The sequence below is a fragment of the Oryx dammah genome, unplaced genomic scaffold, assembly GCF_014754425.2.
Source record: "Oryx dammah isolate SB20612 unplaced genomic scaffold, SCBI_Odam_1.1 HiC_scaffold_20, whole genome shotgun sequence".
Taxonomy (NCBI): Eukaryota; Metazoa; Chordata; class Mammalia; order Artiodactyla; family Bovidae; genus Oryx; species Oryx dammah.
The window spans coordinates 57408808-57425244 of NW_024070204.1; the positions used below are offsets into that span (position 1 = coordinate 57408808).

At 40.1% G+C, this 16437-nt stretch overlaps 2 protein-coding genes across 2 annotated transcripts in view; one reads left to right on the top strand and one right to left on the bottom strand.

Moving 5' to 3' along the window:
* The window catches only part of SGTB (small glutamine rich tetratricopeptide repeat co-chaperone beta), a 43111-nt gene extending 28106 nt beyond the window's left edge, over positions 1-15005 (bottom strand). The window contains exons 1-4 of the mRNA XM_040262619.1: positions 14784-15005; positions 13540-13659; positions 5866-5969; positions 2810-2879 (exon numbers count right to left, since the gene is read on the bottom strand). Of these exons, the coding sequence (XP_040118553.1) occupies positions 2810-2879; positions 5866-5969; positions 13540-13639 (274 nt within the window). The 5' untranslated portion in view covers positions 13640-13659; positions 14784-15005. The remainder of the gene's footprint in view (positions 1-2809; positions 2880-5865; positions 5970-13539; positions 13660-14783) is intronic.
* Positions 15006-15060: 55 nt separating this feature from the next.
* The window catches only part of NLN (neurolysin), a 95716-nt gene continuing 94339 nt past the window's right edge, over positions 15061-16437 (top strand). Inside the window, exon 1 of the mRNA XM_040262621.1 lies at positions 15061-15262. Within this exon, the coding sequence (XP_040118555.1) occupies positions 15222-15262 (41 nt within the window). The 5' untranslated portion in view covers positions 15061-15221. The remainder of the gene's footprint in view (positions 15263-16437) is intronic.

Here is a 16437-nt window from a genome sequence, read left to right on the forward strand (position 1 = left end):
ATACATGTCACAGTGTACCATGTGGTATGTTAATTATAAAAAAAGCTTTTCTTTAAAAGTCAAAAAATTAATTTAAATCCCACCTTCCATAAGAAATGAGTATAAAGCCTCTAAGGAAGAGAAAAGGATTACATAGTCATTCTGATTGAGTAAGAAATTAACAACATTAGTACTTTACTCAGTACTTAAATAGATTAGCTTGTTCTATGTAAAAGATTTAAATTTTCTGGGTTATGTGGATTTTCTTTTTGTTGGATCCTTGTGTCTTAGCATGACCTCTCTTGGGTTGTATTAAAACCTATAGTATGTCTTTTCCCATAGGCCACATCAAGTGTATATATACTAAAATGTATCTATCTGTCTATCTAGATAGACAGATACTGATATTAACGAGAAAAAGATTCAAGTCAAAAAATATTCAATATACAAAAACTCAGGACACAGATATTTGTGAAGATACCTATCACTAGGCACTGCACAGCACACTTAGACACAGTACTCTCCTGTCTCCTTTATTCCTCAAGACAACCCTTTGAGATATGTCTTTACTTCTGTAACAAGGCAGGGAATGACAGCAATGAACACTTACTGGTTTTGTCTGATCTTATTGCAGCTTTTCAGCAACAAAGCACAGAAAAATATTTGAAAGCAACCTTCTGGGAAGGTACTAGCTAGCTGCTGCTGCTGCTGCTGCTGCTGCTGCTGCTGCTAAGTCACTTCAGTCGTGTCCAACTCTGTGCGACCCCATAGATGGCAGCCCGCCAGGCTCCCCCGTCCCTCGTATTCTCCAGGCAAGAACACTGGAGTGGGTTGCCATGGCCTAGAAACCTTGATTAACACAGATAAGTATAACATGCAGCCTGGAATAACTATGCTTGACTGTCTACCACAGCCATCTGTTTTCAGATGAATAGCAAAATCTGTATGACAGCTGCTTTAACTCTATGGGTAACGTGGCTTAGATGTGACAGGTCCTAGGGAAAAGCAAAGGATAGGAGCTTTTGGTTAGAGGTAAAAGCAGTTAAGTAATTCAGTCTACCCATGCTGCCATGGTAAATAAGCCTCACTCTGCAGCTCCTTCCAACCCTCAACTTACTAACATTCATTATATCAAAACAAACTCGAGGAAATGCAGACTCCCAGCATTCTGCCATGTAGATGGAGTGAATGTGAGGGACAAAAAATAAAACTTCAATTTGCCATTTAGTACTAGAGCTAAAGCAAGAGAGCTGCAAAAGCAAAATGTTTAGTGAAGCATATAATATTATACATCACTGAGGATTTCACACACTACAAAAGTCTAAGGGGAAGGAAAAAAAATAAGATTAAATTGCTTCAATTAGAATAATATATGAAAATGCATTTGTATCTAGAGTAAATTCAGTCATTGGGGAACACTGTAACTCAAACAGCAATGAGGATCTGACTGTTACTTTATTCTATGGGTAATTTGTGAAAGTCCTAATTCTAAAATTTTAAGTCACTGTAGTAATAAGATTTCTTAGAGAAAATAAAAAATTGAAAACTGAACACAGCACTTTCTAATGTAATCCAAAGAAGATAATCACACAATAGTGAAAGTAAATATAGACAAAGATACAAAGACAGTGTTACTTAGGATTAAAAAATTATCTGTCTAGGTAAGTAAATCATGGTCACACAGTATCATGGAACACTATGCAGCCATTAAAAACACTGATACAGTGTAATTTATAGACCTAATAGAGACAACCATGCTTGAAAAATGGGAAAAGCATATTCTTTTTCCTATCTACTTTTTAGACACCAACTGATTTTTTAAATAAAAACTCAACTGTCCTATTCAGAGTATGAACTAAAAAAAAAAAAAAAAGGCCAGAAAATAAAAACATTTTTGTACAGCTTCTGAACATTACAAATTCCCTAATAACTCTGTGCCCATTGGACAGGGTCTTCTCTGACTCTCATTCACTGGTGAAGATCAGGACTCTGCCCTACAGCTCCTTACTGCAAATCGTATAGGCCTGACCTGGCTTGCCTCTATAGCTTAACATAACTGACCATGATAGAAAAATTGAACCCAGATTCTCAATGCTGACTTATTTATAAAAAGCAAGGATGCTCCAATAGCTTCCCTCGTGGCTCAGATGGTTAAGAATCTGCCTGCAACATGGGAGACGCAGGTTCAATCCCTAGATCAGGAAGATCCCCTGGAGAAGGAAATGGCTACCCACTCCAGTATTCTTGCCTGGAGAATTCCATGGACAGAGGTTCCTGGCAGGCTACAATCCATGGGGTCACAAAGAGTCAGACATGACTGAGCAACTAACACTTTCACGTTCATGCTTTCTATAGCCACTATTAGAAAATTTAATAACACAGTAATCAAACATGCTAGGTAATAAACTCTTATGTGCCATATACATACATTAACACATGTCAATGAACTCAAAAACACTAAATACAGGAAAGTTAAAAACAATATTGAAAACCATTTTCATGTCTTTTATTTAGCATAAAGACTTTGGGCTCCTAGAGTACACATAGCAAACGCAGGTACAAGAATCACCTCTTAAGTGATTTGTTTTGCAAGTTTTCCTCACAACAGATCTGCTTCTCTTGAAACAAGCCATACTTGGATCTTTCACAAGCTATTCTCTATTTCCAGGCCTCTTCCCTATCACATTCATTTCTGTTTCACAAATGCCACGAGGACTTATGACAATCCAGCCTTGGCAGTATAAACCAGAATCTTACCAGTTCATAGTCACTTTCCCTAGCACTGCAGAAACTTTTTACTAAATAAGTAACTTTTCTATGAAACATTTACCTTCATCTTTTAACTGGTCAGCTTTTCCCATATCTTCAGGCACTGAGTTTGAGAGAGGCAGAATGTCATTCTGAAATTAAATAAAATACAACGTACTTCATTCACAAGTCTTCCCAGAGAACTATCAGTTAGAGTAATAATGACTTAACCATTATTTAGTACATCATCTATAATTTCATGTCATGAAATCTACCATCTAAATAACAGTGTTAACAAGAAATAGGGGGAAAGTCTCCTCACATACATTTATTAGAAAAATGAATATGTGGAATTTTTCCAGAAAAAAAGTGAACAACTATGAATCAATTTGTTTTACTTGCTTTCACTATATCTAGAAATCCTACTTCATGAACAAAGAATGGAATCAATATACAAAGAATAGTAATAAAAATATGTTCAAGGCATTGTATAGTGAAAATTCAGAAACATAGTGCTAATATTCTAAGAGAAAACCTACTAAGTCAAATTCACAGGTACCAATAAAGCATTTATAATATGACCCTGTTATTTAAATATATGCAAAAATATTCATACACATGCTGGCTGAAAATCAAAGAATGGTAAGGTACACACAAAAAGTTAACAGTAGGAATATTTGGAAGTAAGATTTTCAGTCTCTTCTTTATATCATTCCATATTGTTTAAACTTTTTAAAACAATGGTCATAAATTCCTCGTGAGATAAAAAACAGTATAAGATTCCTGCTTTTAGCACCTACTATCATCCTCAAATCTCTTTTACAATAATAAAGTTCAAACCAAAGTGCTTATGAAAACTAAATAAAAATTTAGAAATGTCTTGAGTGGTAATAGGAACACAATGTATTTTTCCATTTTTGAAAGATTCTTTTCAAATTGTGTTGTTTTTAAACTTGACTCTGAAGTTCATAAATGTTTATAATTTTCAAAAAGGCATAATTTGGAGTCAATATACCTATGTATCATATTTAAAATAAATTCACCATTACCTTTGTTTTGACTAAAATGGCAATAAACTTGATAGCTCTAACACTGGAAATATACTTTGTTAAATATACACAAATCTTCACAGGTACAAAATCACTATGAGGCATGTAAGTTGTTCTTATGCTTTTTAATCTTTATCAATCAGTTTTTCTAAGTAAAGTATTAAAATAAAAAAGTACAGAATCATATAGGAACATTAATAAGGAGAGCTCACTATTTAAAATTGACTGTTTCAGCTACTCAGGATATAAGTGTAGTTCAAAGATGCACTGCTGCCCTGCAGTATTTGCTTTTAGAGTTCCTTCTATTTCAGATTTCCTAACAAGCCTAGGCAGTTTATGTATGAAAAAGTGACTTTGGGGGGTCAAAAAATGGCATATTGAAAAATGGGTTATAGTCCATTCTGTCTTCTAAATCCTTCTGAATGATTTTAATGAAATTGCCACAGTTTCACAACTTTGGGAATTAATTCTCATATTCATGAAAACATTTGAGCAGTCCACAACGTGAGGACAAGTGTTATCTACTTTATATAGAAGGAGAGAATCCACTTAGTATGTAAACTTAATTGGGGAGGAAAGCAGTATCCTAAAAATAAACTGCCCAACATAACAACCAAGTACAATTGGAATGGCAATGATTTCTGTAATTCTAACAGTCTTGCTGCTTCAAACCAGTTTTAGACTTTCTTTGCCATACCCTGCTAACAGACACCTACACAATAAGTCATACCTGTTAATAGGACTGTGAAAGGACTGATAATAACCCCATGTAGATATACTCTGGAGCCAGTTTTAAGAAACTATATATTTAAAATAGTAAGCAACAAATTTTTACAAGTAAATCCAATCAGAAATAGAAAAAAAAAAAAGAAAGAAAGAAAAGAGCTCTATTCAAACAGTATAAAAATCAATCTGAGTTTCCCGGGAAGAAAAATAGTTTTGATCTCTTCAGTACTAGTCAGTGACGACAGGAGCAAAAAGAGTGAGCAAATCCAAGCCCTGTCTCAAGCACAAGCCTCTTCTGCACGTGGGAGTAAAGGCCAGCCCTGCTGCTGCCATGGCCAGCCTCTGAAATAGGGCTCCCAGAGGAGGACGTGAGCCCAGACAGTGAAAGAACCACAGAAGCCAAAGAGAAGAACAGCACCACGGAGGCATGCCACTAGTGCCTCACATCTCCTCAGATGACTGGGATTCACCTATTTGATGAATTAATGGGTAACTGTATTGTCCTTTTCCCAAGTATAAAAGGAGGGAGCAGCTTACTGCCAAATCACCATTTTCAATGCAACTCTAAGGACCTCTTCCCAGTGAATTCTAGAAACAGTGTGTGTGGTATTCTCAGCAATGTCCCTGCCAGGCTGAAGACAGCCTGCATGTTTCAGCTCCTCTTCTGAGTTCCTCAATCTGTAGTGAAGCTTGAATACACAGTGAGAATACTAAAAAGAGATTCACGTGGCACCAAAATGTAATGAAAACTCACATGGGAGGTCCTGCTGGGGCCCTAAACTCACCAACCTTAAGATTTTTCAATCTTATCATCCATATTTCCTGAAAAGGTCAGAAACCAGAGAGCATGTAAACAGCCCCAGAGAGCAGAGATCAGCATCCTTGGCTTTCAGTCTTGGTTTTGCACACTGACCACAGAACCTTTTCCTGTTTAAAGAGCCCCATTAATGGCCAAATTTGATAAAAATCTGTCTCAGAATGATGATGCCTTTTTTATATAGTTTCTTCCTAAACATTAAGATTTTTATTTTTAATTTGTATTTCACATTTTAGGGGAACATTAATTCAGATGTCAGAAATTTAAAAACACCCAAATACTACAAAAGACTTAAGAAGTCAATTAAGATATATCATTAAATATAAAAGAAGGTGAGGATGAGTAGAGTTACTAATATGAAAATCTAATGCACAGTAAAGTTACATTTTTAGGTCCCAAATCATATCCATGTGGACTAACTATCTTATTTATACCCAGGAAGAAGTTAGTTGCCTAAGCCTGGCCCCTCAAATATTAACAATCCAACATAATATTGTAGTCACACTTAGATAATCCCATACTAATGAGAAAAGGATGAGAGCTTACCTTACAGAAGGAATTTGTGAACATTTCTGTCAAAGGCTGTGAAACTGCTAGATGTGTATCTTCTGCACTGATTTTAAAAACTGTCTCCAAGCACTGAATTGCAACTTGAAATAAATTTTAATAGTGAAAAAAAAATTAGCAATCTAAAATAAGAAACTTTTTTTTTCTGGTAGAAATCTGCACTCTGCAATCTGTGGTAATTCAGCATTTTGATCACAGAACATAAGGAAAAATAAATGGTTCAGCTGCACAGAGATTTCTGTTTATAGACCAGCTACTGAGGGAAGACAACGTGGCTTCTTTTTCTTCACTTTAAGAAAAATGTTACCTAGAATATAATTTCTCAATATGTGTATTACATCATATTCTTTTTTAAGCAAATCATTAACAACATATTCCCCATTACCAATATCTTGAATAAAACTTTAAAAAACTATTTTTTTAAATGTGAAAAATAGAATTCTCAATATGATTAAAAATAGTAAGAGAAATAGTCTCTGGCATTTAGGAACCACTAAATATTATCCTGATGTACTTACTTAGGTGAAGATAGTTTGGCTTTTAAAAACTCATTTAGGTATGCAAATTTACCAAGCACCTACTATGTGCAAGGTGCTCTTATAAGGTGGCAGAGATACAACAGTTAGCACAAAAATCCCAATTCCCACCATGAAGCTTACCCTTAATAGAAGGAGGCAGACAAACACAATTGCTTGTTTTTACACCACTCTACTGAAGCATGATTGACATGTAAGAAAGTGCACATTTTAATGAGCTTGTCCCCTTTACTGGTGTGTCTGTGTGTGTTAAGAACACTTAACATAAGATCTACCCTCTTATCAAACTTTTAAAATTTATTTCTAATTAGAGGATAACTGGTTTACAATATTGTGTTGGTTTTTGCCATACAACAACATCAATCAACCAAAAGTATTCACATGTCCCCTCACTCTGGAACCTCCCTCCCACTCCCAACCCCATCCCACCCCGCTATGTTGTCACAGAGCACCAGGTTGAGCTCCCTGTGTTATATAGCAACTTTCCACTAGCTGTCTATTTTACATATCTATTTTACATATACATGTTTCAACGCTACTCTCTCAGTTCGTCCCACCCTCTCCTCCTCCTCTGCTGTGTCCACAAGTCTGTTCACGTCTGTGTCTCTATTCCTGCCCTGCAAATAGAGTCATCAGTACCATTTTTCTAAGCTCCATATATATATGCAACATTTATTTTCCTCTTTCTGACTTACTTCACTCTGTACAACAGGGTTCATTCATCTCACTAGAACTGACTCAAACTTGTTCCTTTTTATGGCTGACCCTCTTACCAAATCTGCTGAATAGATCTCCAGAACTTATTTGTCTAGTATAGCTGAGACGTTGTGCCCTTTGACCATTACTTCCCCATTTACTCTTACCCCAGCACTGGCAACCACCACTGTACTCTCTGTTTTTACGCATTTGACTGTTTTAGATTCCACATTAAAGTAAGCACAGTTGTTTTAATAAGTAAATTTGCTGCCAAAATGTTTAGTGTTCAACATTAACACATATTTAGAGAGACATATGATTTAGTAAAAAAAAAAATAAGCCACCACAGCCTTGGAACTCAGGACCCTCATCATCATTATTAATCCAGAAAATAAAAATCTAATAACCTGGGTACAAGAATTTATCTCACTTTTACCTCAAGATTCTCATTTATGAAACAGGGATTATTACATATGGTCCTCCTTTCAGGAATAAATCATAAAAATCTAGAGAACTTTTGTATACACGTTTGCTCAACTCTTACACCAAACAGTAAGAGTCTGATACTGATGATGATAAGGACAAGCAAAGAATTCTATTCAATGATACCACATCCCATCTATGAAGCACCTTATACTAAAGCTTCCATATGCCAAACACCTGCCATCACCAATTCTGATTCTTTTGACACATCTATTAGATGAAGGGGAAAAGAATTCCACCTATTAGAAATTAAGATACAGACCAACTAGGATGCCCAGGATCACTGGATTTGATTCATCACTTCAATTCAGCAAATATTTATGGAGCACCTATCATGTCTCAGGCCCTTTTTAAGGCCCTTTTTGTATATCAGTGAACAGAAAAAACTCCTGACCTCTTGGCGCTATCATTCCACTGGAACATGGAGAAGAAGACTGTAAATAAAAAATAATAAAAAGTAGAACAGGGCAAAAAGGACGGGAATGCAGAAGGCAGAGGAGGGAAGCGGGCTCCGGGTTTAATGGAGTGCTCAGCAAAGGCCTCATTCAGAAAAGAGGACCTGGAGATGGGGATATTACCATTATCTAGGGGAAGAACATGCTAGGCAGAGAAAACAGACGTCACAAAAGTCTTTATTTATTTATTTTGATATGGACCATTTTAAAGTCTTTGTTGAATTAGTTACAACACTGCTTCTGTTTTATGTTTTGGTTTTTTGGCCCCAGCTTCCAAACCGGGGATCCACCCACAACCCCTGCAGGGGAAGGTAAAGTCTTAACCACTGGACCGCCAGAGAAGTCCCTGCAAAAGTCTTTAGGAAAGAGGATCTGGTGCATTCAGAGTGAGAAAGCTAATTTGACTAAAGCCAAGTGAGAAAGAGGAGTCTTTGAACTGACATAGATCTGACAGTCTGTTTTAAAGGATCACTGGTGGCTGCATTAAGAAGAGTCAAAGCAGCAAATGTAGAAGCAGACTAGTTAGAGGCCATCACTGTATATAAGTACTTAGTTCTATCCATTGTTAATACTGGTGGAGGTGGGAAAATGTCAAGATATATTTGCAAGGGACAGCCAACAGGATTTATTGAATAATTAGATGCAGAGTCTAAGAGAAAGAGAAGAGTTCACAATGATAAGAAAACTTTTAGCCTAAGCAACTGAAAAGATGGAATTAGGGAACTGAGTTAGGGAAGTTGTGAAATAGAACAGATTTTGGGTGGGAGGATCAGGAGTTCAGTTTTGGAAATATTCAACTTGAGATGCCTGTTAGACATACAAATGAAGATAGCTAGTAGGCAGCTGGATGTAGAAGCCTGGAGTTCAGAAGAAAAGTCTGGGCTGAGGTTTTACATTTGATAGATATCAATATATAAAAAAAGGATAGTTAAAGCCAAGAGGCTGAACTATAACACCAGCGAAGTGAGTGCAGATAATGAAGAGAAGATCAAGCACTGGGCCCTGGATATATCCAGGGATCAAACCCAGGTCTCCCACATTGCAGCCACATTCTTTACCAGCTGAGCCACCAGGGAAGCCCAAGAATACTGGAATGGGTAGCCTCTTCCTTCTCCAGGGGATCTTCCCAACTCAGGATCGAACCAGGGTCTCCTGCATTGCAGGCAGATTCTTTACCAGCTGAGCTACCAGTATATTCCTAGTATATTCCAGGTCAGGGAAAAGAAGAGGAATCAGCAAAGGAGACAGAGAAAGAGCATTCAATGAGATCAGAAGAAAACCAAGAAGAGTATGAGGTATCCTGGAAGCCAAGTGAATAAAGCATAAGGGAGGAGGGGAGAAGGAATGAGGGAGCCATCATCAATTTCACCAGAGACTGCTAACAAGTGAGATGAAGCCTGAAAACTGACCTTTTGAACTGCATCCCACAGAAATCACTGACGACCTTGACGAGACCAGTATGAGTGGAGAGATGGAGGCAAAGGCCTATCTGAGGTGAGTTTAAGAAAGAAGAGGAGAGGAACTGCAGAAAGCAAGTATAGACAATTCTTTCAAAAAATTTTCCAGCAAAAGGGAGACAAAAAAAGTAGGCACTAGTTCAGTGGGGGAAAGGGTGGGTAGTAGTATGGCAAGAGTAATTAGTTACTGGTTTTGATTTTTTAAGAAGGGAGAAAGTTTATATTCTGATGGAAATGATCTAGAAGAGATTAAAAATTTGCTCATGTAAGTCAAGGAGGGTAAAATAACTACAGTGAGAGCCTGGAGTAGGGGAGACAGGATGAGATCTAGTCTGCGGGTAGAGGGGTTTTATTTAGAAAGGACAATGGATAGTTCACCTATGGTGTCCTGGGCTTCTATGACAGACGTTCTAGAGCTTGGGAGGTTCAAGATCAAGATGCCAGGAGAGTCAATGTCTGGTGAGGACCTGCTTCCTGGTTCACAGACAGCACCTTCTTCCTTTGCCCTTACATGGTAGAAAGAGTGAGAGAACTCTCTGGTGGCACTAACCCCAGTCACGAGGACCCCACTTAATACTATCACACTGGGCATTAGAAAGTGAAAGTGAAGTCGCTCAGTCGTGTCTGACTCGTTGCAACCCCGTGGACTGTAGCCTACCAGGCTCCTCTGTCCATGGGATTTTCCAGGCAATAGTACTGGAGTGGATTACCATTTCCTTCTCCAGGGGATCTTCCCATAGGTCTCAACATTTGAATTTTGGGAGGACACAAATATTTAGTCCACAGTATATGGTAATAGGCAGATAGAGTATGTGTGTATTGATGTTGGTGGCAGGTAGATGGAGCAGAAGGAGTCTACGGAATAGTCTTATTACTTCAATTTCTTGATGGAGTAAGAAGCAAGGACATCAACAAAAAATGAGTACAAGGGAGAAGATTTGTGGTTTTGAGAAGGCATGAAAGAGTGTTAAAGTGGTCATCTAGGAGAGCACAAATGTGAATGCACTTGGAACAGAGGGCAGCGTTAAAGGTTCACTTGAGGCTTGTGGTCATGAATTCAAAGTAGGACTAGCCAGTGGGGTTGTGCATCATCCCATCTATACACAGTCACAGAGACAGGGACATGGAATAGGTGGAGGGGCGGATTCAAACAAGGTAGAGTTTTGCAAGAAAGGGAGCCATATACACCAGCATGATTATAATGATCAACCATGGACTTTAAGCTGGGGGGAGCGAAGTAAGTCAGAAAGAGAAAAACATATATCGTCTATTAACACACATATATGGAATCTAGAAAAACATTACTGATGCACCTATTTGCAGGGCAGGAATAGAGACACAGATGTAGAGAATGGACTTGTGACCTGGGGTGGGGAAGGAGAAGGTGGAAACTGAGAGAGTAGCAGTGACATATACATGCTGCTGCTGCTGCTGCTAAGTCGCGTCAGTCACGTCCGACCCTGTGCGACCCCAGAGACGGCGGCCCACCAGGCTCCCCCGTCCCTGGGATTCTCCAGGCAAGAACACTGGAGTGGGTTGCCATTTCCTTCTCCAATGCAGAAAAGTGAAAAGTGAAAGTGAAGTCGCTCAGTCGTGTCCGACTCTTCGAGACCGCATGGACTGCAGCCTACTAGGCTCCTCTGTCCATGGGATTCTCCAGGCAAGAGTACTGGAATGGGTCGCCAGTGTCTTCTCCAATATACACACTACCATGTGTAAAATAAATAGCTAGTGAGAACGTATATAGCACAGGGAGCTCAGCTCAGTGCTCTGTGATGACCTAGATGGGTGGGATGGCGGCGGGTGGGAGGGAGGCTCGAGAGAGAGTGGATATATATATACGCATATGGCTGATTCACATTGCTGTACAGCAGAAATTAACACAGCATTGTAAAGCAATTATATTCCAATAAAAAAAAAGAAAGCAAAAAAAAAGAAGAGGAAGAGGGGTGTGGAAAGGTAAGGATCAACAGCTTGGAGGTATGGTAGGTTCAAAGAACTGATGGAGTATAAATTCTGTTAGGAGTGAGTTGGAAAAACAGGCAGCAGAAATGAAATGTTTAAGACAGAGTTTATGGAGAATAACAACAACAAGGCCTAGGGAAGAGTTTCTCAACCTTGGCAACTGATATTTTGGACTAGACAGCTCTTTATTGTTGGGGTCCATCTGGAGCATCTGTGGTATCTTTTTGTGACCTCTACCAACTAGATGTCAGTAGTACCAGCCCCATTCCCATCATAACAATCAAAATATCTCCAGATACGCCAAGTTCTCTAGATACTACAAAATCACCCCAAACTGAGAACCACTGGTCTAGGTTATGACCAAGCAAGAGAGTGGTGAGATCGCTGGAGTAGTGAAGGTCAAGGAACTTAGTGGGAGAGAACTGGAAGCATTATGAATGAACGCATTACAATTGTCAAGAATGAAGACAGGATAGTGTTAGAGACACAGTGAGCAGGAGCCACAATAGGGAAAACATGAAGCAGATGTCAGCTGATGACAATTAAGAGGAGTGGGCGACACAATCAGGTGACAAGGCTCAAAGCTGATGCTAATACACTAGCTTCCCTGTAGTGGTAAAGGTAGTGTGAGAACTCAGGCTTCTCTCCGAGAGCTTTTTTAAATGTCTAGAAGGTGGGCAGATATTACCACGTGATTTTATGTTCAATTAAATTAGACTCACTGAGTCAAAAATAGGGGTCGGTCAAAAACAATTGGCACCATTTCTGACTGCCATATATAACACACAGCTGAAGACACATATTTTTGGCTGACTACTATCCTCAAAATAGGACACAACATCTTGGTTTTAAAAAAACTTTTTTTTTTTTAAATTTTCTTTCAGGCCCTTAAAAGTACTATACTGCCTTTGATGACAAAACAAACATCTTTAATTAAATGATTCCATTATCTGTTTGCTACAGAGTAACTATCAACAACATTTTCGTTAGATAACCAGTCGCCTTTATCTTCACATGGTCTAACAACCAAGGAGGACAAAAAGACCTTAATGGACTGATTGCAATCTCCAACGGCGAATCACAAGCTCCTCTCACTGCCACCTGGAAAGATTATCTCACCAGATTGCAAGCAGATTTAGAGCAAATGCTCAATTTTCATCCCCCCTTCCTAAAGCATATTCACAGGGGGAAGTACTTGTTGAAATTAATAGATGTGTCCCCCTTCATAGGAGAAAAAGCTAAAGATGGAAAATTCAAATTGTACTGTTATGTATTAAATTCTCCCCAATGCACTATCTTATTGAAATAATTAAGTCTTTAGGCCACAAGGAAGCTGGCTCACTGAACATCCACGAGCCCATCTGCAAAATTCTATCTTCTTACGGTTATACTGAATTTAAATTTTCTAATGCATAAGCAGGAAGCAGAAAAGATGGTGTCAAGGAAACATGTGATGCTATCATCCAAGTCCTGCTCAACTTTACAGATTACCAAATCTAATATTTAAAGCTAACATAAAACAAGGGTGATATCCTCTTATTTCAAGTCCCCCAGTAGGAAGTTATCAGAGATTAATAGTTATTAGACTTTTGCATAGTGCTTTAATAATGACTAAGGTGTTTTCGGACACTGATTCTAAACTGGATGCTTTTCTATTAAAAGAGAGGATCTTCAGAGTAAGAACCAGGATTTAAATCTCAGCTTTGTCACATATTAGCTGTGTTAGATTACTTAATCCATCAGGTTTCACTTACTTCTCTGTTGAATGGGGATAATAACTAACTTAACAGTTACCATGGAGAAAAATTTCCCTATACTATGAATAGCATAGTTCTGATACATAATAGTTGTTCAATAAACAAACAAAAGTCCTCTTATCTTGTTGTTAACGGGAAAAAAAAAAAGCCTCAGAGGATGAAAACATTGCAACCTTACCATAAGGTCTGTCTTCTTGAAAAATCAACAAGATATTCTGATTTTGAAACAACAGATCATAAAGTCAGACTTATAGATATTTTAGTATTATCATAACACAAATGAACACAGAGAACAGGTGCCTACCTTCCAAACTTTCTTGCTCATCTGAGGTATAAGCATCCATCTGACTTTGTTCCCGTAAGAAACGAATAACTGCATAAACGAGGTGCTTGATGGATGACATGTTCAAAGCTTAAACTTTTCCTTGATAAGAAAAAGGAAAACACTGAATTAAGTAATTTTAAATAACCAGTGAAGAAGATTATAAATCACAAAGGTCATAAATTACATTAAAGGTAAAAAGCAAAAACAAAAGTCTGAATTACTTTCACTCCTTTCTTTTAAAGTCAAGAGAGCACAAAATATTGATATGGTAACGTATCACATTTTCATTCACACCTAGGAATATCAGGTTATGTTAAAACTTGCAAAAGTAAATTTTTTCTCAAAACATGTACAACCTAAGCTTAGATTCTCACTGAACAGCTCACTATATCTTAATAGTTTATATGATAGGTATCCAGATAAGCATAGGGGTACAGATAGAGAAATCCCCAAAAGGCTTTAGTACTATTTTGAGGGAGATTTCATACTGCTGACTCAGAAGCTGATCCACGCAGGGCATCTTCACTGCATGAAATTTTTTTCAAATGTATGCATAATTTACAGTCGTAGGTGGAGACAGTTACCGGATGAGGAAATTTATTAGTGAAAGGTTGTTCAACCATTGAGGATCATTTTTAATAAAAATGCCATTTCTATTCAATCAACAGACATGTCAGATAATCATTGCCCAAGTCGATGGATACTACAAGCCAACCAATGCTCTCTGCAGTAGCTGTGCTCTCGTGGACAGGCTGGAAGCTCCGGGTCATGTTCATTCACATGGAATACTATCGCATCCAAAACAGTGGCGCAGGGCCAGACGGCATTAATGGCTTATTTCCACTAAATCGCATCATCCATCTGCTCACCAGGTTCCCTTATTCAAAGCCAGGGTGTGGTACTCACCGCGAGGACGTTTACTGCTCGGTGCTTATTTTAAAAGAGAGCCCAGCCTATAGGCCACGGGGCTGCAAGTCTTAAATAAGGACCCAGGGCAGAAGGGTGCAAAAAGAATGGGGAGGGGGAGAGGGGACGCGAGGCAAAAATGAAGTCCAACCTCCTCCAGGCTTCTCCCCATTCCTCTCCCCGGAGCACATCGATCTCCTTCTCCCTCCCGTTACCCAGGCCTCGCCTTAGCCTCAACAGCGTTTGCTGCGGGTGAGCCGTGCAGGCCCGGACTGGGGCGGCGGGAGACGCACCCTTCCCAGACAGAAGCCCCTTACCAGGGAAGAGGATGCGAAACGGTGGCAGCGGCCCGAGAGCGTCCGTAAGTGTGTCCACCTGCCCCCTGGTTCTCCGGGCTTCAGCCTGGTTCGGGAGCGCAGCACCGCAGCCAGAGGTGGCCCAAACTTCCCCGGCTCCCAGACCGCCGCCGCCCCTCAGCCCACTCCTCGCTGCGCTTGGCTCCCGGCCGCCGTCTCGCCAGAACCGCCCCCGGGGCGGTGCGAGACGCATGGGGCGGGGCCGGGGCGGGGCCGGGGCGGGGCTGAAGTGGGCGCCAGCGTGGGGCTGCCGCACGTGGGAGGGTTCAGGCCCAGCTGGCAGCCGCCGCCACGGTTGCCTCCTGCGCTAGGCCACCGCACCGCTTCCCGGCGCCCCGCCACCCCCACCCCCAGACCGGAGGTCAACGCGCCCGCAGCCCGTCGCCTCCCGGCTCTCCCATGATCGTCCAGTGTCTTTTGGCTGTGCGAGGCCTCCACAGGTACCTCCCGTGCGCGGGTTAACCTTGACCGTGGTCGGGGGTCTTCTGCCTGGTCAGTGCCAGGCGCCCCGGGCCCAGCCTTTCCCAACAGCACCCCTACGACGCTCTTGGAACCTTCCCTCCCCACCGCCCTCTTGGTCTACCCCAAGGGACACCTGGCGCGGGAACGTGGGGCCACCTTTCCTTCCTCTGCTCCCTCGGGAGGGCATCCATTCCCTTTGTTTGGGACTGCCTCGACTGCAAGCAGTCAGATTGGTCAGAGGCCCGGCCCGAAGGAGTGCAGAAAGATGATGGGGATAAAATGGTTGGACTTTCGCCTCCATCCGGAACTGCAGACCTGTCGTTAAAAGTGAGGGCAGCTGTAGACTCAGATAACAATTCTCATTTACTCCTCGTGTGCATCGTTGGCACACAGATCGTTTAACATCCACGCAAAAATGGAATCGCTATGATTTTGCTGCTTATTTCTGTCCATGCTTTCTAATTTCCTTTTCATTTACTTCTTCCGTATAAAACATTCTGCTTCTTGCCGGGGCTAATTGACATGGCCCAAGATGGAGGAAAAGATTGCTTGGACACGGTTTGGGGCAGCTTCAGCGCTGTTTTGGATAGATTCTTAGCGCCTAACCACACCCCTCTGCAATAGACTAGTAGCAAGATGGTGAGTGGGAGAATGAAATTCTTTTCCCCGCTGCGACGGATGGAGTGGTTTTCAGAAACAATGCGACTATCACCCGCATTCCCAAATCTAGCTTTCAACTGAAAATCCGAATGAGGAACCAACAGAAAAAGGAAGATCCTTATAAAACCACTTTAGAACATAGCAATCAGCATGTAAGCTTTTTAACAGTTTTCTGCTGTACGTTGCCACTCATGCTGATCAGTCTTTATAGTTTTGGTGCATTGGGAACCTTAAAATAATCATAAAGAGTTCATGTGATGATTTTGGCCATATTTCAAGCTGTCCTTTTAGTCTGTAGGCTGTAGGTGGTAGAGCTGTCAAATGAAGCTATACCAGCAAATGAGGAAATGTAACATAAGTGTAAGAAGAAAGAATAAATTTCATATAAGACAGTAATTCTCAAACTTTTTAGTCTCAGGATCTCTTTACCACTCAAAAATTACTGAGGACCTAAGAACTTCTGTTTATATGGATTATATCTTTCCATATTTAC